This window comes from Canis aureus, chromosome 38, assembly GCF_053574225.1.
Source record: "Canis aureus isolate CA01 chromosome 38, VMU_Caureus_v.1.0, whole genome shotgun sequence".
Classification (NCBI taxonomy): domain Eukaryota; kingdom Metazoa; phylum Chordata; class Mammalia; order Carnivora; family Canidae; genus Canis; species Canis aureus.
This window is the reverse complement of record NC_135648.1, coordinates 21,171,260-21,195,802: the sequence shown is the minus strand read 5'-3', so window position 1 is coordinate 21,195,802 and position 24,543 is coordinate 21,171,260. Positions and strand designations below refer to the sequence as shown.

General features: G+C 54.0%; 1 protein-coding gene and 1 long non-coding RNA gene across 2 annotated transcripts in view; both read left to right on the top strand.

Moving 5' to 3' along the window:
• The first annotated feature begins 110 nt into the window (after positions 1-110).
• The window catches only part of RASSF5 (Ras association domain family member 5), a 66,380-nt gene continuing 41,947 nt past the window's right edge, over positions 111-24,543 (top strand). Inside the window, exon 1 of the mRNA XM_077886861.1 lies at positions 111-576. Within this exon, the coding sequence (XP_077742987.1) occupies positions 126-576 (451 nt within the window). The 5' untranslated portion in view covers positions 111-125. The remainder of the gene's footprint in view (positions 577-24,543) is intronic.
• Positions 1,511-9,524, top strand: LOC144307248 (uncharacterized). Its single transcript, XR_013374166.1, has 5 exons — positions 1,511-1,532; positions 3,858-3,961; positions 5,675-5,709; positions 8,030-8,109; positions 8,361-9,524. It is a non-coding gene; the product is annotated as an uncharacterized LOC144307248 (long non-coding RNA).

Genomic DNA, 24,543 nt, shown 5'->3' with positions numbered 1-24,543 from the left:
CGCGCCCCGCCCCGCCGCGCCCCGCCCCGCCCCGCCCGCTGCGGCCCCTTAAAGGCGCGCGGGGGAGGGCGGGCCGCCCGCCTCTCGAGCGGACTCGGGAGCCGCCGCCGCCGGCGCGCGTGGCCATGGCGTCCCCGGCCATCGGGCAGCGTCCCTACCGGCTGCTGTTGGACCCAGAGCCGCCGCGGTACCTGCAGAGCCTGAGCGGCCCCGAGCCGCCGCCGCCGCCCCCCGGCCGCTCCCCGCGCCGCTGCGCCCCGGCACCTCTGTCCACCGCGCCCGGGGCGCACGAGGGGCGCGGCGCCCGCAGGGCCGCCCGGGCCGACGCGGAGCCCCAGCCGCGGCCGCCCAGACCCCCTCGCCCCATCCGGCCGGGTCTGCAGCAGAGACTGCGGCGGCGGCCCGGAGCGCCCCGGCCCCGCGACGTGCGGAGCATCTTCGAGCAGCCGCAGGACCCCCGCGTCCCGGTGGAGCGAGGCGAGGGGCACCGCTTCGGCGACCTGGCGCTGCGGGGCGGCCGCGGCTGGTGCGACCTGTGCGGACGGGAGGTGCTGCGGCGGGCGCTGCGCTGCGCGAGTGAGTGCGAGGCCGGGGCGGGGGGGGGGGGGGCTCGCTCGGGGGGCCGCGGGAGGCCTCCGGGCGGGTGTGCTCCAGGGGCTGCCGGCACGCCAGGTGTGCCTACGCCGGCTTAACAAATGCCCCTTTCCCTGACAGGTGCGTAGCTTCCCCTGCGCGCACACACACACGCACACACACACGCGCACACACGCGCACACACACACGCGCACACACGCACACGCGCGCGCGCTCTCGGGTTGCGGATGAGGACCACCGCGGCAAGGTCATTCCGTTGTCTCCCACGCACCCGCTTGCTTTTGTTGTAGCTTCGTGACAGTGGCTGCTGAGACTGCTCTTGACACGGCCATTTGACCCGTGCTTATTAGGGTTAATGGGAAAACGGCTTGTCTCCCGCGGTCCAGGCCCGCGGTGCGTGTCCACCTGTGGTGCACCCCCCTCCAGGGCGCACTGTTGGGACGGGAAAGAGACCCGGTTCGGCTTTGGATGGAAAGGGGCTGCGGGTGGAAGTGAGCCTGAGGTCACCCGGACCGTGCCCCCTCCCCCCTCGTTGCCTTCCGCTCTGACCCTCCCCCTAGGCGGTGCACCAGTCATCAGTGTCAACTCCCTGTCCAGTACTTTCCTCCCTGGAGCTCTCAGGCCCCTCCAGCCTCTTTCTGAGCCAGGCTCTGCTTGAAACCTGACTGTAGAACACTGGACACCCAGCGTGTAGACTTGCTGAGCAAATTTGCAGTCTTCTTGGGGGTGAGGGTTATTATTTTTGTTTCTTCATCCAGTTAGGCACGGGTATCTCTTTAACCGTGTCCTCTCCCCGCCCCCATATTTGCAGTTGCCGTGTTTGGTGGAGGATATCCATATCCATGTGTTTACGTGTTTACAGAGATATTTAAATATCTGAAGTACAAAGCACAGAGGATGGCACAGCCCCTAACAAGCATCTCTGGAAATGGGTTGTGGTTTGTATCTGTCCGCGAAGGGCCCTTCCCCCAGGACCCAGGGCCCACATCTCCCATCTGACCGCAGCTGCTTCCCCATCAGGAAAACCCTACCTTGCCCTTCTCGTCTCTGCAGTTCGCAGCAGAGGCTGTGCAGGGTGTCCCCTGCTGCGACTGGCTTCAGGGGAGGAAAGCTCACATTCTAAGCCAGGGTCAAGCAGAAGGGAAAGATTGGAGGGGAGAGTAGGTGTTGCTCCCTCTGCCAGCAGAACTCACGGTTTAGGTGCTAACACGAAAGGAAAGAGCAGACTTCATAGAGGTGGGTGTTGTGGTTGGAGGGCAGCTGCCACTCGGTAAATGCTCCCGACCTTACAGTAGAATCAAATGTCACTTGCCCATGGACGTCTTGGCAACTATTGCCCTCTCAGGGGTCCTCGGGTACTTTACTGTACCCCCCACGTCTATAAACACAGACAGAGGGAGCACTCACCGTCCTGGAGTTCGCTGTGCTGGAATCCTGGGAAATCCACTTCAGTGGAATTCTAGTCTGTATTAAGACGTTTGGGGACTGTATCACCCAGGGATGTCTGAACACCAGAGAGGGAGCAGAGCTGGAATCAAGGGACTAGGAGCGGAGTCTCTGTTTGTCATTATTAATATTTAACTAGCTGGGGACCTGTGGCTGGGTGGGAACAGTTGAGAAATGTTCTGATGTGCGAATGAGCGCTGGCAGGTGAAGACACAGCTGGCTGCACTCCCCGAGCATCTTCCTTTAAGTTGACCATCTAATTCCATGCTGCGGTTGGTTTGTTTGATCTTTGTTTTCAAGAGCAAGGTTCAGAAATAGGACTCTAAAAAGGCAATAGCATGCAGCGATTAAGAGAACAGACTGAAGCCAGAGGACCTGTTTCAAATCCCTACTCCGCCGCTTAATCTCTGTGTCATTCTGGGCATCTCTGTGCTCTGCTTTCTTGCTTTTAAAAAAAAATGAGGCTAACCCTGTCGGCTTCATTGTGTTAATGTGAGAATTAAATGAACGAATATATGTAAAGTGCTTTAACACAGTGCCTGGCAAAATGCATTGTGAACGTTTCTGTTATCCCCTCCCATCCGACAGCCGCAGTTATTTGTCTGGCCTCACGACACCTCTGAGGGTCACCCTTCCATGCAGTGAGTGTAGTTCTCAAACCCTGCCTGGTTGAACTAAGTGGGGAAGCGAGTGCCATGAGCATCCCCGGATGTGCGGGTGTCGGCTGTCCTCCAGAAACACCATTCCTGCTGGGTGTGGCCGAGGAGCATCCTCACTGAATACCAGTGGCTTAGAGAGCACTTAGGTATTAGTGTCTTGCCTTTATTTCATCTGCCCCTAACAAAGTGCCAGGCACAGAGCAGCCTCAGTAAGTAGCCTTTGATGAAGGTGGTGGCTCATTTTTTCTCTTAAATTTCTCTGTTCTTAGAAATAAACAGAAGGGCAGTGGTACATGAATGACATCTGTCTAGGCAATAGGCTGACAAGGGGTAGGAGCCGTGTTGGCACGACCGGCTTTTAACCAGGGAAACGTTGGGAAAGCTGTCTTCCCACTCTGCCTGCCTGCTTGGTGAAAGCCCCTCTAACTTCAACTTACCCCTACTTCCCGGTCTGTAACTGGTTCTGGTTAATGCCGGATTTGCCAAAAGGGAGGTTCAGAGTGAATATTAATTTCCAAGATTAAAGAAATCATGTTTATGAGATAGAGAAAGAAATCTAGTGGGGACTGGGGGAGAGAGAGACAGAGAGATAGAGACGGAAAGAGAGAGAGAGAGAGTATGTGAATGAGTGTGTATGCTTTGGGGTAGGGGCAGTGGCAGTGGCGAGAATCCGGTTCCAGCATTCCAGGAGGGCAGGGTCCACAGCAAACAACGTGCGAAAGTCACCGGCTGCCCTTCGGCTTGGTATCAGGAAATGTCCTTTACAGGTCACGGACCCTTTCTTCTGTAGAAGACACACAGCGTTGACCTTTTACCTTTCATCTCATTTTGTGGATATGTAAGCCTTCCTGGACTAGAAGTTTGGAAAATGGGAAAACTGAGTTCCAAGTCAACATTCAAGGACATACCTTACATAATGGTAGCGAGTGCCTAGAGTCTTCTCTGGAGGCGTCATTGGTCAGACCTATGAAGTGTTAAATGACTGGAATTGCAGGGTTGAAAGGGGAGCCCTGGGGCTCCCTGTCCTACCTACCCCCCCAATAGACATTTAATTATGATGTGGGAAGGAGAGCTTGCCAGGAGACCTCGGGGGCAAGGGACACTTTCTGTGGCGAGTGAGACTTATGTCTCATAGGGCCCCTTGTCCTACCTTCACAGCTCTGTCTTGTCCCTTCCTTCATGGTTGGGCTCAACCTGCCTCTCTGTAAAGACTGGAACCACCCGTGTGACAGCCACTGGATCCTACGGAGTCATCTCTTACCGTGAGTTCGTTGTAAAAGAGGTCACTGGGACATCGACCCTTCCTGGGATAAAGGCACCGGGCTGCCCTGCAGCAGACCCTAGAACACTTGGGCACTTGGAAAGTACGTTATCTGTCCAGTATACCTGGGGGCACTGAAATGCGTGGCTTGAAGTATTTTCATGGACTCAGGCCCCTGTTTGGCTGTGGAGGTTAGAGGAAAGGACATTCGTTGAGTTGTTAAAGAGAATGGAGCCACCCCCCCTTTCTAGTTCCTCCCACCCCTGGCTCTAATTGGGGGTCTTCTCTTAGGAAAAGTCCTAGTGGCATGACTGTGTGTGTGTGTGTGTGTGTGTGTGTGTGTGTGTGTGTGAATTTGGGGACAGAGAACAGATCTGGAATGTTTCGAGGGAGGCCTTCTGAGGTCCCCAAGCTGCATCCTGTTTCCTCTCCTCCCTGCTTCCTGTCTTCTGAAAAGATGAAAGTGAAAGCATTAAATGTGGGCTTAATTGTCCCCCCTCTTCATCAGAGCATGAAATTTTCTGATTATGGCGGGATGGGGGCTTGAATCCCAGGTACAGTCAAAAATGATTAATGCCACTTGTCTGCCAGCCTAATTAGACTTGGTAATGAACGTGCGTGTTCGCCTGCTGATCCTGCGGAGTTATTAGGTGGAAGTGGATTGACGTCCCCCCTCGGCGCTGAGGGTTTGGTCTGGTATCGTCTCTCTTCCCCCCAAGTTTATCAGTCACTCGGCCTGTGCCAGGCCTGGCAGGTAGGCCCTGAGCGACAGGGAAAAGACAGCCCTCCGCCGGGCCCCAGGGTCCCCGCCCGGCTGGTGACGTGGCTCATGCCACAGGAGCTGGGCCGCGAGGGTTAGGAGTGTGTGAGGACCGGGCCGGAGGCTCAGGAAGGACCTTCACCGGCCAGTGCTGCCTATTCCCTGAGGGGCCCAGCGGATCTTGCGCTCGTGACCACGGTCATGCTGGGGTGGCTGGGATGGCTTCTGGGGTCCGAATGCAGGGATGCTGCCATCAGCTTGTGGCAGGGCGAGCCCTCTCAGGTGGCGCCGACGCTGGCTTCCAAGGCCTTGGGCCATTTCAGGCTTTCAGGTCATTTCCGTCCTTCAGGCCGTGCCCAGCATCTCTGTGCCAGAAGCTGCGGCCCGGCTTGTCCCCTACCCCCACCCCCACCCCCCCCCCCAGCATCCCGGCGGAGGCGCGGCCACGCTTGCTCCTTGCCCCATCAGAGGGCTGTTAGCAGGGCCCTGTCAGGGCTGGTGCCGAAGCTCTAGATGCGCCTTATCAGAGGCCCTTCCTGTTCGCATTCCTCAGATGACAAGGTGAATGTTCTGGGGCAGGTGAGTGTTTGCAGACTTGGGGGGAAGAGCAAGGGGGCCAAGGTGATGAAGTCAGACGGGGCAACGCGCTCCCTTCCCCAGGCGGCCCAGGTTTGCTGGGAGTAGTCGTGGGGAGCCCCGCCCCGAGGGTAAGACTGTGGACTCAGACCTGGGGAGGTGATGCTTGGGCGTGCTCTGAAGCACCCCACACACCATGCTGGGGAGACGTGCACCCCAAGAGCTCTCCACGGTGTGGTCTTTGGCCACAGCGGCTGACGAGTTCCTGTGAGGCCTGTTCCAGCCTGCCTGTGGTTCCTGGCACAGAGAAAGTTCCCGAGAGATGCACCCATGGAAAAAGCAGTGACGTTGGGTTCTCATTTTGCCCTTTGTGAACAGGAAGGAAGAAGAACAGCGGCATCCCTCCTGGCAAGGTAGCTGGGTGTACGGCCTCCCCGGGGAGGATATCCTGTCCTGACTGAGGGATCCGGGGCCCCCTGGTTTCTGTAGAACATCCCAGGTTTTCTTCAGGATTTTCCTACCCACACCTACTGCCTTGGCCCCACTGAGGCATCAGGGAGAAAAGTTCAAGCTCACGTTGTACTGAGGGTTTGTGAGAAGTGGAGTTGGAAAGTCCAGTCTGTTCATTCCTGTGTGTCACTGGCAGGCAGGTAGCAGGGTATGTCACTCACCTGTGACCACAGCGGGGCCAGGTCATGTTTACTCCGCCGTGAAGGGCCTGCACCCCACCTTCTGCTCCCCCTCCCTGTTTCTTGAACAAACATTTCCAGGGCAGGGCAGATCTTACCCAGGTGCCTGCTGTGGCTATTGGCTATGGCTGCTACAGAATGAAAACTCGCTTACGTGACCTGACCTTTAAGAAATCACACCTAAAAGGCCTAAAAGGAGAGTGATGTTCTTTACCCATCTGTTTTTTTTTTGTTTTTTTTTAAATCCTTTCATGTTTTGTTTCTACTGGACGCTGGCTTTGGGAAAGAATTATCGAGTGTTTGCTGTCGATACCAGTTGTTGTCCTAAGACCCTGCTGGGATGGGAATATTTTCGTGGAACAAGGGAAGTTGAGAATGAAAAGAATTGTGGGAGCAGAGATGGGCCTGGCCCGGTATGAAGCCTTTTCTTGTACACTGGCTTGTGAAGTAGGCAGGGCTGGTGGGATCATGGCCCTCTCACAGGGAAGAAAACACCGCAGTCAGGGAGGCAAGTGACTGCTCTAAGATGACCCAGATTTGTAGTAGCAAAACCTGCACCGCAACCCAACACAGCATTTTGCCTTAAAGCTACTGTCATTTGAACATGCAAGTTCCTTGAGTCTCCTCTGCTCCCCTTCTGCCAGCGAATGTTGAAATGTCCATAAAAAGAGGTGCGGAAAAAAAAAAAAGAGGGTGAGCCAAGGGGTGGGTAAGCCATGTGCCAGCTAGACAGTCAGCAAGTGCCTCAATAATTGAGAGTTGGCTACACTTAAGCTTGTTTCCAGTGTGTGGTTTCTAAATAGATTTTCAGCATGTGTAAGTCATGAGATCTTTAAACAAAAAGTGAACTTTTTCTGCGTTCCAAGATAGAAAAAAAAAAAAAGATTCTCAGGGCACCTGGGTGGCTCAGTGGTTGAGCATCTGCTTTCAGCTCAGGATGTGATCCTGGAGTCCCGGGATCAAGTCCTACATCAGGCTCCCTGCATGGAGTCTGCTTCTCCCTCTGCTTGTGTCTCTGCCTCTCTCTGTGTCTCTCATGATTAAATAAATCTTAAAAAAAAAAAAAAAAGAAAGAAAGAAAAAAAAGAAAAGAAAGAAAAAAAAAGAGAAAGAAATAAGAGTCTCTCTCTGGCCCTGCCCTACCCGATTGGTCTTGGGAATACATAGGGGGGTTAGTATGGAAATGCAGGTAGGAGGTCTTTTCCTGTCGCATGCCCCTTCTTGCTGTGACCCAGGGTCAGAGTTCATGACACAGGGCTAACCAGGAACCAGGGTAAAATTAGGTTGGGTCTCAGAAGGGACAGCTAGGGTGAAGAAGGGTTGGTTAGGGGCTTTCATAGAAATGGATGCTTGCCTCACGACCTCTGGCTCTATCCCAGGCAGTTGTGTGGCCACATGAGGACCAGCAAATCTGGGGAAGCACCCCTCCCCACTCTCTCCCCATCTCTGACTCCCTGTCTTCCTCCAGACCAGTCTTACATTTGGGTCTCATTGCTTACTTTCCTTGCTGACTCTGAGGAAGCTGTTTTTTCCATTCAAGCTGAATGGAAGCTGAGGTTTTGTGGTTTCTGTTGAAACAATTGTGTCCTTTCTGCAAGGGAGGAAAGGATTTAAAAGACAACAAAACGCCTCAGAGATCCCTCACTATTCAAGGGAACAACAGATCCCAACTGTAACTTGATTTGTGAGAGAAGGAGTTGAACATACCATACGTAAATGTCTATTTGGTGACGAGTGTTTTCAAAAGCGATCTGGAGTTAACCTTTCTATGAATGGGGTATTTCAAGGTAAGAATGTATTGTAGCCCAGCTCTTGAGATAAGGAAGGCTGTTCCTTCTTCCAGTTGTTTTGGGCCTTGGCTGGACTCCCTCCCCAGCAGGCAGGTCATCTGGTTGGTGCTTAGACATTGGGGTTGTAAGAGGTGATCACATGCATCCCCTCGCCCCTAGATAGCGCTGCTCCTAAACTATCCCGACAGTTTTCTATCCAGTTTTCAAAGGGTCAGGAAGGAAGATTCTAGAGCCTCCCAAAATTCCTTCTCCAGTGTCTGCCAGTTGTTTCCTGCTGGCTTCCCTGGTGGCTTGACCTGTCAAAGAACAGCTCTGTGATGAGGAGAAAGGAGAAGTGAGACCAGTGTATCCTCGAGTCCAAAAGGGACCTTCGGGGGGGGTTTTCCCCCATCACCTGTGACTCATAGTAGACGTCCTCAAGCATGCATGTTTCCTTCCCTGAGAGCGGGGAATGGGAATGCCACCCCCTGCCTGGCGCCACCCGGGTGGGAGTTCTGGACGCCCCTGGGGATCTCCCCACCCTTGCTGGGTGGCTCCAAGTGTTGCTTTAGGACCTGGCCTCACCTGTGACCCTCTTCTGTGCAGAAGTTGCTGGGTACCCTAGAGAGCCTTGAAAAAGGCCATTGGCAGCCCGGTCTCGCTGAGGAAGAGTGAGGGAGAAAGAACCAGTGCCTGGGCCTGAGAAAGGGGCCCTGTTAGGGCATTGCTGTCTTAAATAAAGGACTTGTCAACAATGTGCTTTTATTGTCGAGCTGACAAACAAGTTTTTATTGTTGTTGCACCCAGTACTGAGGCCCTCAACAGTGAGGGGTGATCTAAGGGGGACCTTCCAGCCAGATTTCCTATGAGGAAGGCAGACGATGGGGGGGCCTGTGTGGAGGATCAGAGTGCAACTTAGGTTTGTTCTACCGACAGTTTCTTCTCTGTGTGAACCTGAGGACAGGGCCTTGGGATAGGATGGCATCCAGCATTCTCTGCGACCCGGGGACAAACTCTAGCACAGAGGAGGGGAGGCAGGTTGGCAGTTGCTGGAGGAATAGCAGAGCCCACGTGACTTCTGGACCTAACCCTGGGGGGGGGGCATCTTCGTTTCTGCACACACCTGAGTCCCCCGCAGTGCAGGACGAGTGTCCCTCCTTCGTCTGCAGCTGTCCTCCACGGGCAGCGGGCAGATGAGTTCTGGAATCCCCGGGCGGCCCCTGGGTGCAGGCGCCGCTCTCCAGCGGCTTTCCTGGAAGGTTCCGCTGCCTGCCCTGCGGCTGCCTGTCTTGGCCCGGGTGACAGAGCTTCTGGGGAGTCAGTGTTGAGGGGATGCCTTGTGAACACCGTTGCAGGGCAAGAGGACGGCTCTGTCCTATGTGTGAGAGACTCCGTTCTTTCCTTCTGTTCTCCCCCTTCCTCCGGTCACCGCTCCCTGCTCCCTGCTCCCTGCCCCCGGCCACTTGGCCCGGCTCACGCTCTTCCCCGCCCCGCTCCTGCTCCGTGGGAGGATGTGCAGGACCCCGTGGTCCCCCAGGAGCCTGTGTCGCTGGCGAAGCATTAGTAATCCGCCATCCCCAAAGAAATCCACTGACGAGCTCCCGGGTGGCCGCGGCCTGCGATGACCGGTGGCTTCTGCCGTCTGTGGACGGAGACCTGGGTTTCAGGCCCGCCGCACTCCGGAGAAGTGAAGCTCGGGCGGCTCTGTCCTGCAGCCTGTTTGGTGGGGGCATTTTTATCTTATCAAGCTAAAAGCCCCAGGAATAGAAAGTTTTCCATTGGGGGAGGTGAGGGAAAGGGCCTCAGCTGGGAAGGAGGAGGCCGCGTCCCAGGTGCCTGCGGCTTCCGTCGGGAAGAGGAGCCGGCTGGGCCGAGGGGAGCAAGGCCCAGGCCTCCCCGGGGCCGGGGAGCCCCACTCATCGGTGCCCCCCTGCCGGCCCAGAGGGACCGCGGACCCCCAGTAGCGGGATGACCGAGGGCTGGGACGAGGAGGCGGCTCCTGCCTGCTTCGGAGCAGTGGTGGCGGGGCTCCAGCGGCTCCTCCGCAGGCTCCCCAGGGGCCGCCCCGGGCCCCAGAGGCTCCGGGCCCTGCACAGGTTCTGCCGCCGGGCCCGGCTGGCTCACGGTAGGTGCGAGCTCTGGCCGGGGCCTTCCGGGGCCTCGTGGCGCCCAAGGGAGGGGGGGGGGGCTGCCGGGCCTGGGCCCCCTGCTGAGCTCAGCACCGCCGGCTGGGGGGAGACAGGGGGGCTGACACCCCACCAGCTTTAGGGCCAAGGGCGGGTGTGCGAGCAGCCTGCTGCAGAGGGTTTGGCTGTGGGGTTTAACGGCTCTTCGTTGGCTGAGTCTTAAGGCCAAGCGGTCATCCTTGCCGGGGCCCCTGAGCTGGTGGAAGGTGGGCCCTTGGGTGACCGCGTTCTCTACTCTGCAGCCGGAGCCTGAGGGCTGTAGGGTGCCACCGCGGGAGTCACGGCCCAGGCAGGGGCCACTTGCCTGCATGGTTAGGGGAGGTGCCTGTGGGCCCCAGCCTGCGGGCTTTGCAGGGCTGCGGACTACCGGGGACACGGGGGACAGGAACCCAGCCTCTGGCAGCAACTGGGCCACCCTGGGCACTAATTAGCGGGAGAACTGTCCTTGCCTGGAGAAGGATAATGGCCGTGTGTCGTGTGAGTGAAAGATAAGCAGAGACAGGAGCATTCACAGTTTCACGAAACCTTAGGTCATCCTACTTCCCCCCGGCCTTTTTTTTTCCCAAAGAAAGTAAGAAGCTGAGGCCAACCAAAGCTGGTGGCAGCCCCAGCACCAGGGTCCCGGGCACCTGCCTTCCAGCGCGTGGTTCTTTCTGCTGTGTCATGTATCTCAGCACCTTATATTTCTAGAGCACCCTTCTGCCAAAGAGCTGAAGATTTATGTTTGTTTCCATTGAATATCATGTATTCCCTCCAGACCCCTGTGCAGGGAGAGTGAGAAGAGGATCCCCTCACACCCCTGCGCAGGGGGAACGGGAGGAGGGTTATGTGATTTCACAGATGCGGAGAAGTGAGGCCCCTTGCTGGGCGCCAGAGCTGCACGGCCAGGCCTGGAACCCCTTGCCCTGGGTCCTAGTCACCTTACTGACCGTTTGCTGCTTCTCTTTGATGGCTGGATCTTCAGAGCACAAAAGCTTTCCTTGGGGCTTCCTGTCCCACTTGTCTGTGCGCTGTTCTTGTACACGTTCGGGAATGAGTGGGTGTCCAGTGGGTCATAACACTGAAACACAAAACCAAACGGTCATCTCTGGGCTGAGATTTTGGGAGGAGAGTTTAAATCTTTTTTTTTTTTTTTAAATTTATGATAGTCACACACAGAGAGAGAGAGAGGCAGAGACATAGGCAGAGGGAGAAGCAGGCTCCATGCACCGGGAGCCCGACGTGGGATTCGATCCCGGGTCTCCAGGATTGCGCCCTGGGCCCAAGGCAGGCGCCAAACCGCTGTGCCACCCAGGGATCCCCGGGAGGAGAGTTTAAAAGACAACATAACATGATCTTGACTCTAGAAAATACAATTTCTCTGATTGAGGTTTTACCTCTTGAGAAGCAGAAATTTTAATTCAACCAGACCTTATCCCCATTTGGAGACAAACAATCTTAGCCAGCCTGCATAATTTATCCTCATCAGTGGCCTAATACATACTGCGGCCCTCCCTGAGAAGACAGCTGGATGCTGAGTTCCTCAATTTAAATGCTCACTCAGTGTCTTTGTGTTCATCCTCCCCCCTGCAAGAATTATTCAACAGATCATTCCCTTGCTCCTTTGCTATTCAGCCCAAGGAGTTATAGATTTAAGAAATCAATCAGGCCTGGAGTGGCAGCATTAAGGTCAGGGCAAAGGCCGTATTGCACCTAAGACGTGCTCCTTTAACTCGTGTCAGCATTTGGACTTAATGGACCGGCAGAGGGGAGACAGGGCACTCAGAGATGATGAGAGTGGTAGACAGTGGCTGCAGATTTCTAGAAGAGCTCATCTTACTTACAGGAATCCCATCAGTAACCTGTAGTACTGCATTTAAGAACATTGGCTTGGAGCCAAGCTGGAGTTGAGTCTGGATCTTGGATTCTTGGCGGGAGGGCCTTCCTCATATAGATGAACCTCTGAGCCTTGTTTTGTTTTCCAAGTGTAGACTGGGCAAAGAATCTCGACCTCAAGCTAGTGTTATATAGGTTCAGGATGGCATCGGATATAAACCAGTTGACATGATGCTTGTCACATAGCATGTCCCTCTTTGCAGCTCTTATTTATTGCTCCAGAGAAACTTTTTTTTTTTAAGATTTTACTTATTTATTCATGAGAAACACACAGAGAGAGGCAGAGACACAGGCAGAGGGAGATGCAGGCTCCCTGGGGGAGATCCTAGTGGAGGACTTGATCCCAGGATCCCCGGATCACGACCTGAGCCAAAGGCAGATGCTCAACCACTGAGCCACCCAGGTGCCCCCTCCAGAGAGACTTTGGTAACCGCTCCCAGTAGGTCACCCATGCAGGCCCCAGCAAGGCTGTCTGCTCTTCCATCACACCTGGGCTAGGGTGAGCTAGCCACCTGCCTCTCAGTCACAGGGTTCAGAGGTTGCGTGGGCAGAAATGAGGGAGAGGCAAGAAACCCAAATACTTTCTCTGGAAAAATCCCTGTCATTGAGTTTGCCATGCCACTTAGTTAACAAGGAAGGCTAGTTAGCCCACTGGGCGTCATTAGAGCTGAGCAAGCATGTTGCCAAGGAGCCAGACATATATCATCTTAAAAGGCTGCTCGTGGGTCGGTGGGAAACGGCCTGGGTCTCTCCAGAAGTCTCTGGTGGTCCTGGCTCTACAGGGAACAGCTGTAAGGAAGCCTTTGTGAGTCTCCTGCAGAGGGCCGTTGATATAATCTATTTACTTTTCTTCTCACTGCAAAAAAGTCTCCTTTCACCCAGTTGGTTGGTGACCTGCACTTGGTATGCAAGTGACATCAAAGCAGGTGTGGAAAAACCAGTTGGATGCAGCAGCCTGGTTGTCCCATAAAGGACTGAACTTGTCTGCTCCTTGGCTTCTGCGGCCTTCTGGCTCTGATGGGCATACCTGTGTGTACACCTGTGTGGGCATTCATAGTTGCACACCCGCCTGAACTTCTTCCACTGCCCTGCAGCCTGCAGATACCCAGGCAGAGCTTCTTGCAAACGTATTTAGCTGTTCTTATCCTTGGGGTCTGTGGGACACTACCAAAAATATACTCAAGGCTAGCAAGAGGCTAGATCACCCTTAACCCCTTCTCAGAGATGGTGTCTGCTTTAAACACAATAAAACAGGGGGACCTGGGTGGCACAGTCGGTTAAGCATCTGACTCTTGGTTTCAGCCCAGGTCATATTCTCAAGGTCGTGAGATCGAGTCCCAATGTTGGGTTCCCTATACAGTGCAGCCTGCTTGAGATTCTATTTCCCTTCCACTGCCCCTCCCCCTGCGCATGTGCACGCTCTCACGCTCTCTAAAATAAATGAGTGAATGAATGAATGAATGAATAAATCTTTAAAAAAAAAAATAAAAGAGAAGCAAAACAAAAAAGACCAGAAAAGACCTTCAAGCTCCTCATTCCATATCTGCCCCTCACTACCAGAGATCATGTTCTTTCTTTAAGAGCCACCCAGACTCCTCCTTGTGTCTTCTCAGGGGCCCCAGGGATGGGTGGAGGGGAACCTGAGCCTGGGGGAGGGAGACCCCACCTGCTTTGTTTCTCTTACACTCAGAGCAAAGTGACACATGCCTAGGGGAGGCAGAGGCCCCTCCTGAGCAGACCTGAAGCCGAGAGGGCATCTGGCAGCTTCACACTGGCTTTGGATAGCAGGGGCTTGTTACTATTTGTAAAACTCCCTTAAACCCAACTACCTACAATGTTTTTTTCGTTGTTGTTGTTTCTACTATTTATTTATTTATTCGTGAGAGACACAGAGAGAGAAACAGAGTCTTAGGCAGAGAGAAGCAGGCTCCATGCAGGGAGTCTGAGGTGGGACTTGATCCAGGACCCCAGGATCACGCCCTGAGCTGAAGGCAGATAGATGCTCAATCACTGAGCCACCCAGGCGTCCCACTTACAATGTTTTAAAATATTTTTTTTTCTTTCCTTAAGGTGCTCTGGCAATAGAATTAATTTTTTTTCCATGGTGGTAATCAAAATAGGACATATCTATACCGGAAAAAAAAATGATGTGTGTATATATATATATATTTTTTCATCTATTTGTTCCTGTTATGGAAAGTCTCTGGCTTTAACGTGCTATCTTTTAGAACAGTGGTTCACTTAGGAGGCCCTCAAAAAGTGTGTGTTGAATGAATGCATGCATGTGCACATGAATAACAGACTAATAGCTAGGTTTATGTGGAAAGATGGGCATAACTGTATAAAAAGGTTTAATATTCTCTCTGTGGATCTCTGACTACATGTGTCCTGATGGGTGCACATAACTGCCCCTGTTGAAAAATTGTGCCATATCTTTGCACTTCTGTCTGGCCATACCCTAAATACAACTTGAGCTTTTGTGGATATGGTGTCAAAGGGTCCAGAGGACAAATCTGCGGACACTTGCACACAAAGGAGATCCATGTGGCTTTTGGGCCCCCGCCTGAAATCATTTCCTTTGACATTTCCCCAAAACATTTTGCCTCTTACTATTATTATCCAAGGGTGTGAGGGGATTCTCAGAGGTGCTTTGTGATATCACACAGAGGCCAGCAGACTCACCCACTTCTCTTTTCTTCATCCACATCTCCTCTCAGCCACCACTGTCATCAAGAAACCACTGCACGAAGCCACAGTGCCATAGTGCTACTCATAATATATGGGTGCATCTCTTTAAGGTGCTTGAAGCATTGTTGGGAAACACAGGGCATATAGAAATAGAATACCAAAAAAATTTCAGTTGACCAAAAGACTAACTACAATACATGAAAAATAGTTTCAGGGTGCCTGTGTGGCTCAGTTGTTTGAGCGTCTGCCTTTGGCTTGGGTCACAATCCTGGAATCCTGTGATCGAACCCCATGTCCAGCTCTCTGCTCTGTGGGGAGTCTGCTTCTCCCTCTCCCTCTGCTCCTCCCCCTGCTCATGGCTGATGAATAAATAACATTTTATTTTATTGATTTATTTTTTTTAAGATTTTATTTATTCATTCATGAGAGACACACACACAGAGAGAGAGAGAGGCAGAGACACAGGCAGAGGGAGAAGCAGGCTCCACGCAGGGAGCCCGAGGTGGGATCCGATCCTGGGTCTCCAGGATTAGGCCCTGGGCCGGAGGCAGGCGCTAAACCACTGAGCCACCCAGGGATCTTCATAAATAAAATTTTAAAAGAAAAATAGTTTCACTGATATAAAAAGACTGAATTCAAAAGTAGAATGAACTGTAGAGACTGTGGGAATCATGGCTACAATAGGGTGTCCATGTTATAAACATCGGAAGTGTAAATACTATATTAAAAACCAGGGTGTGGGGGCAGAAGGGCCGGAGGGAGCACTCTGGCATAGTACCAGCTCAGGTTGAAGCATGCCTCGTTAAAAATGGCTCAACCCTATTAAGTCTATTCACAATTTTAAACGTATATACACGTATGCACGGGACAGGGAGCATGCAAATACACCCTAGGGTATAGCACCCCCAAAGACTGAAGTGGCAGGAAACGGCCAGGTGGGAGAGGTGCACTGTGGCCAGGCCCTGCGCCCTGCCTCACGGGGCCCAGGGAGGGCACCGTCCGACGCTTCCCTCACTTCCAGCATCTGTCTGAACTTGTGAACTGTCCTGCCCTCCCTCACTGCACCTGCCCCTCCCCGGACACCCCCAGCCCACATCCCCAGCCTGGCCCCGCCACAGTACCTTTCTTTTGTTGGTGCTTTCAGCCTCGGGATGTATGGCTGTGCTGGAGGTAGATGATTAATGGGGCAAGAGGCACACCCACCCACACCCACTCACATGGGGCAGGATTGTGCCTCTGCAGACCAGCCTGGGCACCCAGGGTCTTCCAGGCCGGCAGGGGACGAGTAGGGGAGAAGCCAGGCTCTGGCATCAATGACTGATCCTTGAGGCCAGCGACCAAGGTCCCAGAAAGAATCCTGTTGTTTGCTTTAATCCCCGAGCAACAGGGCAGGACCCTTTAACCTTCCCTTCAGTACCAAAGTGTCACTCAAGAGCACACATCAACCCCACCCGGCCCTGCCACCCGCCAAACCCACCTGGGCACTTTGGGAGAGGGTGGAGACCGGGATCTTGGGGTGGCTGTGTGTCCTCAGTTCACCCGAGGCACGCCAGCACCACCCCACCTCTGCAGCACTTTCCCTGCTCTGAGCCTGACCCGGGGGAGCCTGCTTCCCAGAAGGCCCGCCCGCCCCAGCCCTCTGTTCTCTGGGAACTGAACGTCTGATCCAGGCCTGAGCATGTGCAGGCGCGTCTCCTCCTGGCTCTTCCCTCAAAAGCAGTGGTCTGAGTGCAACCAGCTGCCCACCTTCCCGGGGGGAACCTGCCCACAATCTCTCACCTGGGATGTGGGCCTGGCTGCCCTGTCGCTCCTCCCCCGCTACATCGACCGTTCCTGCTGGCCTCCCGGCTTGCTTTCTGCCACATTCTGTGGGCTATGGGCTGTGTGTGTCTGTGTGTTGGATTGGGGCTGCACAGTGGCTCAGGGGAGGCAGTTGTGTGTCTCCAGACTGTCCGGGCTAAGGTGGGGCGTGCTGAGTGCCCTCAGGGGTGGCCTGCCCTCTCAAACAAGAAACTCCAGTATATGGTCTCAGCAGGGCTTGAGGGACTTCCCGGAAACACAGCTGTAGACGCCCTGAGCTGGCTGCCTGACCCCAGGAGTGGGGAGGTTCCATTCCCTTGCTCGGCCCTCACCAGGAGTTTAGCCAGGAGCGTGAAAAACGTATATAGATGGTGTTGATTCTGGCAATTGCTACAGACCTCCAAGCTTGACAAATCATAGTCTCTCTACCTTCCCGCCCTCCAATACAACGCCCCCTCTCACGTCCCTGGCTTATTCCTCTGGGCCCATCAAAGACAGGGCAGGAGGGAGGTTGGAGCAGGTAGGAGGAACTTCTTGGAAAGTTGCATGCCTCTCCTAACTGTAACACATTGGAAGACAGCACCAAAGCAGAGAGGTTTTTTGGCTGGCATCACATGCTGAAGCAGGGCACCCAGACTCCCACAGTGTTGAAGATGACACCTGCCATTTATTGAGCACCTACTATGTGCCAGGCAGTGTTGGATGCTTTCCATGCATTCTCTTTCATTTTGGCAACGTATCTGCTGGCAAGGGAGATATTACTACTGCCATTTTGCAGGTGAAGACATTGAAGCTAAATAAATTCTATGTTACTGAGGTTAGATAAATTGTCCAGGCATCTTATACTCAATTAGAAGTGAACTTGGGCTCTTACTCTGATCCATGTGACTCTGGAGGCCAGATTCTGTCCATTTCCCAGCTCCTGATTCAGTGCTCCGTCCCCTGCACTTCTCAAAGACCTCTGTCATGCGCAGCAAGCAGTGCAGTTCAGGGCACCTCATGGTCTAAGGATTTCTGATTTACTGCTGATGAATGGGGGGCATTTTGGTGCCTCTGTGAGGCAGCTGGTTCTGGAAGCCCCGTGTTCATCCTGCTTGCTTTCCTGCCATGCTCTCTCTCCACGTGATGAGGCTGTTGGCTCTGCTGTGGTGTCACAGAGAACAGCAGAGGTACAGAGGCCAGGCCTCTTTGCGTGGGGGAGGCCGAGAGCTCACTGCTTGTGGAGCTTGACTGTGGCTGATGAGCCAGCCTCTCTGGAAAAGCTACCCTGGGATCTCAGCGCAAGAACCGCGAGCTATTGCCCACATAGTTCAGTGTCTCCCAGATGTGGCATCCCGGAGATAAAGGGGCCGTGTTTGGAGAGGGGGTCTTGAGCTCCCAGGCAGGGTGGCTCGGCTGGGCGGGGGCTGGAGCTGTGAACTGACTCTTCCCAGGACCAGGTGGAGAGCTCGGGAGGGATACTGTGGCCGTTACCTGCTGGGGTGGAGGGTGGAGGAGGCACTCACTGCTCAAATCCCTTTGACTCACACTATCTTCAGGGCTTGGATCACCTGCTCCCCAGCTCTGATGAAGCCTGCCCTGGCCTCAAGTAGGGCAAGGCAGGGGGCCTGGGACCCCGTGAAGAGAACTCTGCTGCTATTGAGCTGTGAGGCTCCCAGCAAGTCTTTTCACCCCTCTAAGTCTTTGCATCCTCATCCCTAAACTTGGGGTAGACCAAAGGAGCGAGAGAACTACATCCACACAAAAACCCACAGGTGGATGTTTCTAGCAGCCTTGCTCATAACTTCCAAAGCCTGGGAGCCAGCGAGACGTCCTTCAGTAGGCGAACGGACAGAGGAGCTTGGTCCATGCACACGGTGCAATGTTAGGACCACATGCACTATCCAGCCATGAAAAGACACAGAGCAGCTTTAAATGCACGTTGCTAAGTGAAGGAAGCCGATCCCAAAAGGCTACATACTGTATGGTTCCAACTATGTGACCTTCTGGAAAAGGCAGAACTACAGAAGCAGTAAAAAAAATCAGTTGTTGCCAGTGGGGAGAGGGTGGGAGGGATGGATCGGCAGAGCACAGGGGATGTTTAGGGCGATGAAACTCCTCTGTATGGTACTATAAATGTGGATTCCCTATTATTACACACTTGTCCAAACTCATAGAGTGTGCACCACCAACGCCGAGCCCTAAGGTGAACCAGGGCTCTGGATAACGATGTGCAGTGTAGGCTCATCACTTAGGGCAAACGTGCCACTCTGCTGGGAGCAACCCATCCCATGAGGGGTTTTGGCGAGGGGGTGGCAGGAAGTGCACGGACAGTCTCTGTGTACTTGTGCTCAGTTTTGCTTCACACCTAAAACTGCTCTAAAAAATGAACTATATTTTTAAAAATAGGGATAGCAACGTGTCATACAGGCATAGTACTGATTTTGTGAAATGACATATATAGATTGTCAGGCATGTTGTAGGAGGCATATAATGGCACCTGCTGCCATTGCAGTGTGGGTACATGATTTTTCTTTGTTCCTTTTTTGTGACATTTTTCCCACTGGCCAAGAACATTCATTATAAAAACTTAGCAACTGTGCAGAAAGGAAAACCCCCTGAAATCCCATTTCTCAGCGTGAGCACGCCACTTCCAGGTAGCTCTCTGGGACCAGTGTGTATATAGGCATGTGCATATTTTGATATAATGAGGACCATAGAACAAAACTTATTTTTTCAATGCTACGTTTGTGGACATTTTTCTAGGTTGACCAAGGTCCATCTACATCATGATTATATAATGGCTAAGTAGTATTTATTTTTAAAAATATCATATATGTGGGGCAGCCTGGGTGGCTCAGCGGTTTGGTGCCTGCCTTGGGCCCAGGGTGTGATCCTGGGGTCCCAGGATCGAGTCCCACATCAGGCTCCCTGCATGGAGCCTGCTTCTCCCTCTGCCTGTGTCTCTGCCTCTCTCTCTCTGTGTCTCTCATGAATAAATAAATTTAAAAAAATATATATCATATCTGTAACTGGCCCCCAGTAGGTGGATACGGGGTATTTTTGGCAATTTGTGGTTATAAACAACCATGTGATGAACATTTTAGTGAAGAGATATTTAGATACAAATAAATATACACTCAGGATGAATTACAGTAGGAAATTCGTATTATTGATTAGGTAAGAACCTTCTCGTTTACCCACATCCTCTTTGGTATGGAACAGTATCAGCTCGGTTAACAGTTTCTGAAACCTGAGCAAGATTTTAAAAGTTTGAATAGTAGAGGAGTGTGGGTAGGAAGGAAGGGAATGGACATTTAGGGGAGGACAGAGGCGCTTCTCTGAGGTAGGGAAGGGTGGCCGGTTACCAGGCTCCATGTCCACCTGGTGCCTCACGTACACAGGGAGCTGAGCCCTGGGGCCTCCCTTGCTGGAGCATAGGGGTTCAGCGGAGGTCTGAGGGTGCATCAGGACCTTTTGCGTCAGATCTTGGAGGAAAGTCAGTGGGCACGAATAGGATCTGCATAAACAGGCTTCTGGAATGAGGATGCCTGATGCTGTGGCCACTGGTCAGATCCACCTTGGATTTCGGCCAGGTAATAAGAATAGTTAATATATGTTGAACTCTTTGTATCAGATCTTGTGTTCCTATTTACGTAAGGATCTCATTCAGTTCTCATGGCAAGCCTGCCAGGCAGATACTGCTATCACCTCCATATGACAGAGAGGGAGCTGAGGCACAGAGAGCACTAGCCTGCGATCAGATCCCGCTCACACTCCGGCCAAAGGCAGAGCACCACTCCTTACTCTGGTCCCTCATCCAGTTCATACCAAACCCCCTCTGAATGTTTAATAGTGCCTGGTCCTCTCGAGCACTGAGCGGGGCCCAGAGCAGGGCTTGGGACTTGGGGGAGCGGTGTCACAGAGAGTCCATGAACCCATGGGTCCTTTGGAAGAGGGCCTGAGGTCTGAGGGGAAGTTTGGGGGTGACATGGAGAGGGGCGCTCCTGGCTGGGGGAGCAGGCAGGCTTGAGGCTGCGGGGTGATGGTGCGGTGGGGCTGCAGGTGGTGGAGCGGGATGGGTGGGTGCAGTGGTTTTGGAGGCGACCTGGCTGGTCTCTGAGCAGCCACAGCTGGTCCAGCTGAGAGGCTTGTGTGCAGTGACTCCCGGTGCAAGAACGGGGGACCTTTGAAGGGTCCCGCGAAGGTCTGAGAAGGGACCCCTGGTACTGAGGACTGTCCTCATGGACTTGCGCTGGATGACCAGGCCAGCCTTTACTTCTGCTTTTTAAAAACTTAGGTTAACACTGTATTTTTCCAGTGCCCTTTTTTGTTTTGTTTGTTGTTTTTGTTAGTACTGTCTCAGAACAAAATTATTTTACAATCAAAAAGCCACTTGTGTGTTGCTTTGAGATGACTGGCTGGAGGAAGGCTGGTGAGACTGCAGATCACCCACCGGGAGCTGAGTGGGGCAAGGACTCTGGCTGTCAGTGCAGTGCTGGGGGCAGGGGGGCGGTCACTGGGGGTCCCCTGTGCAGTGCTCTGCATCAGGAACCCCACTGAATCCTCATGGTAGCCCTGCGAGCTGGCTCATTCCCCTTGTGTCGAGGGGATTAATGCTCAGAGAAATTCAATAACTTACCCAAGGCCATGGACCTGGTTGAGTGTGACTGAAGGCCTACCACATCGTTCGTTCTCTTGCCATTATACCTCAGTACAGGCCAAGTCCCTGGGGGCAAAAGGGGGAAGTAGAAAGGTTCGTTCTGAGGTTTACCTTCTCCAAGAAGGTGTGGGGTGCCCAGAGAATGGGCATGGGGCTCCTGGATTCCCTGTTGGGCCTCAGAGGTGGCTTGGCCAAGCAGGGTGAGAAGGTGCTCTTCACTGACCCTAGAGTGACTGCGAGGAAGGCCTGTGGGCTCGCTGCAGACCAGGCTGTGTATCCTGGGTGCCAGCCTCCGCCCTCGCCCCGTGCCTTGGCCTCAGAGGGAGTGCAGTAGAGAGCTCCGTGTCATCTCAGGGTCTTGCAGGCAGCTCTGGGGTGAAAGGGCCTGAAGTTTCCTTATCAGACTTGCAGCCTTCCAAACCCATAGAAATCTCTGTGTTAAGCCACTGGTTCGTGGGGCTTTGTTACAGCAGCTGGGAAACTAGAGCAGTCTGGGTGCTGAGGGTGGTCCCAGCAGCCCCGTCTCCATCCTGGCACAGGGGTCCCCCCTTGGAGAAGGACCCCTCTTATGATTTGTCTCCATCACTTCTCTTTACGGTTGGCCCCTCTATTTCCACAGGTCCCTCTTGCAGGACCCGGAGGCACATTTATTTTTGTCCATGCATCCCCTGGGAATGGGGCCAAGGTTAAAGCTGGAAGGGAAGGGTGGAGACCGGAAGGGATAATAATTCTATTTTATAGATGACAGTACTAAGGTCAAGAAATGCCAGTTGTCCCAAAGATACTCCGATTAGAACCTAGGAGCGCTGCTCCCTGAACTTTGCTGCCTCTTGTTGGGGAGATCCTCATCCTATTTTGTGACGTCAGAGCGCCCTGCCCTCTCTTGGCCCCTGCGATGTGGGGATGGAATTGCCTGGAATCTGGTCCATTTTTCAAGCTCCCTAGAGCCTCCCTCACCAAGAAAAATACCCTGGCTGCTGTGGCTGGCAGGGGTCTCTGTCCCCTGAACAGGCTCCCTGGAACGTTGGGCAGCCAGGCCCCGCTCGGTGCTGCTCACTCGGTAGCTGTCTCTTCACCTGCGGATCCCGGATCCCGCCTGCCCAGGCAGCAGGCCTTCGCCCACGGCCTGTCTTGTCCTCCTCTCCCTCGGGCGTGGGGAGGTCTGCGTGCAGGGCATTGGAGTTGTCGCCAAAGATCGTGGTGCCAGCTGTTCTGGGAAGGCTGGGCCGTTCCCCGGGGGGCCTGTGTGGCCCTGAGCCTCCCAGGGGCCCCCACCTTTTCTGTGTCCAGATTGAGCACCAGCTGGAGGCCGTGGAGGGCCGTGGATACCCAAGTTGGCTTGGCAGCACCTCACGATGAGCCGTGACGAGGGAAGGAGGGCTGCGGGGGCCAAGCACCGGGTCGGGCAACGCGGCCCTGCCTCGGGAGTCTCGAAGTCTCGTGCGTGTCTCCACAAGAACAGGCCTGCGGGCCGCTCGCTGTGCTGGCGGGGCCTGCTTCCGTGTTTGGAGAAGGCCACGGGGGCTCTGACCTCATCTCTGCTGGCCTGGCCATAGTGTTTCCAGGGCCTGGAAGCATCAAGATGTGCTTCAGTGGTTTTGCTGCAGTCTGTGATTACACCGTCTGATGGAACAGTCGTTGGTGCTCAAATATGCTTTTTATAAAAATCCCCAAATACTCTTCCTGGAGTCTTCTGTTCCCTGGCTCTGTCTAGCTCAGCACTGGGACTGTAAAAACAAAAAACAAAACAAAACAAAAACAAAAAACCCCCCATCTCTCAGAGGTTTTTGGTGCTGTTTTCAGGGGGCACGCGTGCGTGTGTGTGCGTGCGTGTGTGTGTGAGAGAGAGAGACGGAGACGGAGACAGCAAAGGGACAGAATATGAGAGAATCGGAGGCACACGTGGACATACAGAGCCTGTGTCAACGGTCCCAGGAGTTCAAAGAAGAGACTGGAAGACTCCGTCCCGTCTCGAGACGCTTTCCCACTTGTGAGTTGGTGGCAGCTCTTGCTGTGAGCTAGGAGAGCTTCTAGCCCTTGCCTCCCTGCCTTGTTTGCACTTCTTGGCATCCCTGGAACATTCTTCATGGCTCAGAGCGCGGCCAGAACCTGCACAGGTGTGTCCCCGGAGCGGGGCCCAGAACAAAGCTTCTCTGTGTGGCTCCGGCCTCGGTGCTGCCTTATCTAAGCCCTGGCATTTCTGGGCACTGTGGGCAAGGGAGGCTTGGCCTGCACATCCCCCTGCACGGTTCACCCTGCTGGGAGTGAGGCCGGCAGAGATCTCCTACTGGCAGGGGCAGGAGGGCATGTGGGCACTTGGCAGGGGCGGAGTGCAAGCCTCAGACCATGGCTTCACCATTCTGTCTCCAGGTGCGGGGGCGGCTTCCGGGGTGGGGGAGAGTTAGGAAGGCCTAGGCAGGGGTGGGGTCTGCCGGAGGGGACGATGGTGGCTTTCGGGCATGAGGGTGGTAAGCCAGAGAGCTTCTAAATGCCATCCCTGAAGGGTAGCCCAGAGCTTCAACCCACTGAGTCAGAGGCTTGCGGGGTTCTGGGATCTCTGTGTGTCCCTGCATTTGTGAAAGTGCTCCCCTGCAGACAGCAGTGGTGCTCCTCCTTGGGGGCGTAAAGGAGGAGGGCAACTGCAGGGAGGGGAGGTTTCACTCCAAAACTCCCTAGTGGAGGAGCATGAGAAGAGGAGGCCCGGCCCTGGCCCAAGACGCAGTGCGCTACAGCAGCTTTCAGAAGAGTCCAGGGACGCCTGGGTGGCTCAGTGGTTGAGCGACTGCCTTTGGCCCAGGGCGTGATCCTGGAAACCCGGGATCGAGTCCCACGTCGGGCTCCCTGCATGGAGCCTGGTTCTCCCTCTGCCTGTGTCTCTGCCTCTCTCTCTCTGTGTCTCTCATGAATAAATAAATAAAATCTTAAAAAAAAAAAAAAAAAAAAAAACTAAAGAGAAGAGTCCAGATGGGTTTTTGGAGCTTGTTACCAAGGAAGGCAAAGACAGGAGCCTGAGCCCTTGTCGGCCAGAAGTGGTCCCCTAGTCCCCAGATTATCCAAACAAGCACAGGCTGTCGTGTCCCCTGCCACAGCCCATCCCCACAAGTACCACACTCAGGAAGTCAGTCTTCCCAAGGGAGGCTGCACACCCTCCTGGGCTGGGTCTTCTGGCCAAGCTGTGGCACCTCCAGGGCAGTGACCCCAGCTGGCCCAGCAGCTCCCTGTGGGAACCCCACCGAAACCGGCACAGATCTGAGCATTTTACCTGCTGGTGGACTTGCATGGATTTCTTTCGCTGCCAACCTTTGCTTCACTCCTATCCTCCCCGGTACTCTCTCTCCCTTGCCTGGCCAAGCTTCACTGCCTCTTGCCAAAGAGGCTCCAGAGAGACCTCCCCAAGAAGCTGGCAGCCGTGAGCAGCACTGGCTCTGTTGCTAAGCTATGTGTCATTGGGGAAACTCCCTTTACCCCCTCTGAGCCTCAGTTTCCCCACCTCTAAAAAGTAGTTCCCAAGGCTCTTTTTAGATCTGGAGATGAAGTCCTGCTTCCATGGAAGTGAACATAATCTATGAAATGTATGCTCTCCCTGGAGCACCTGATT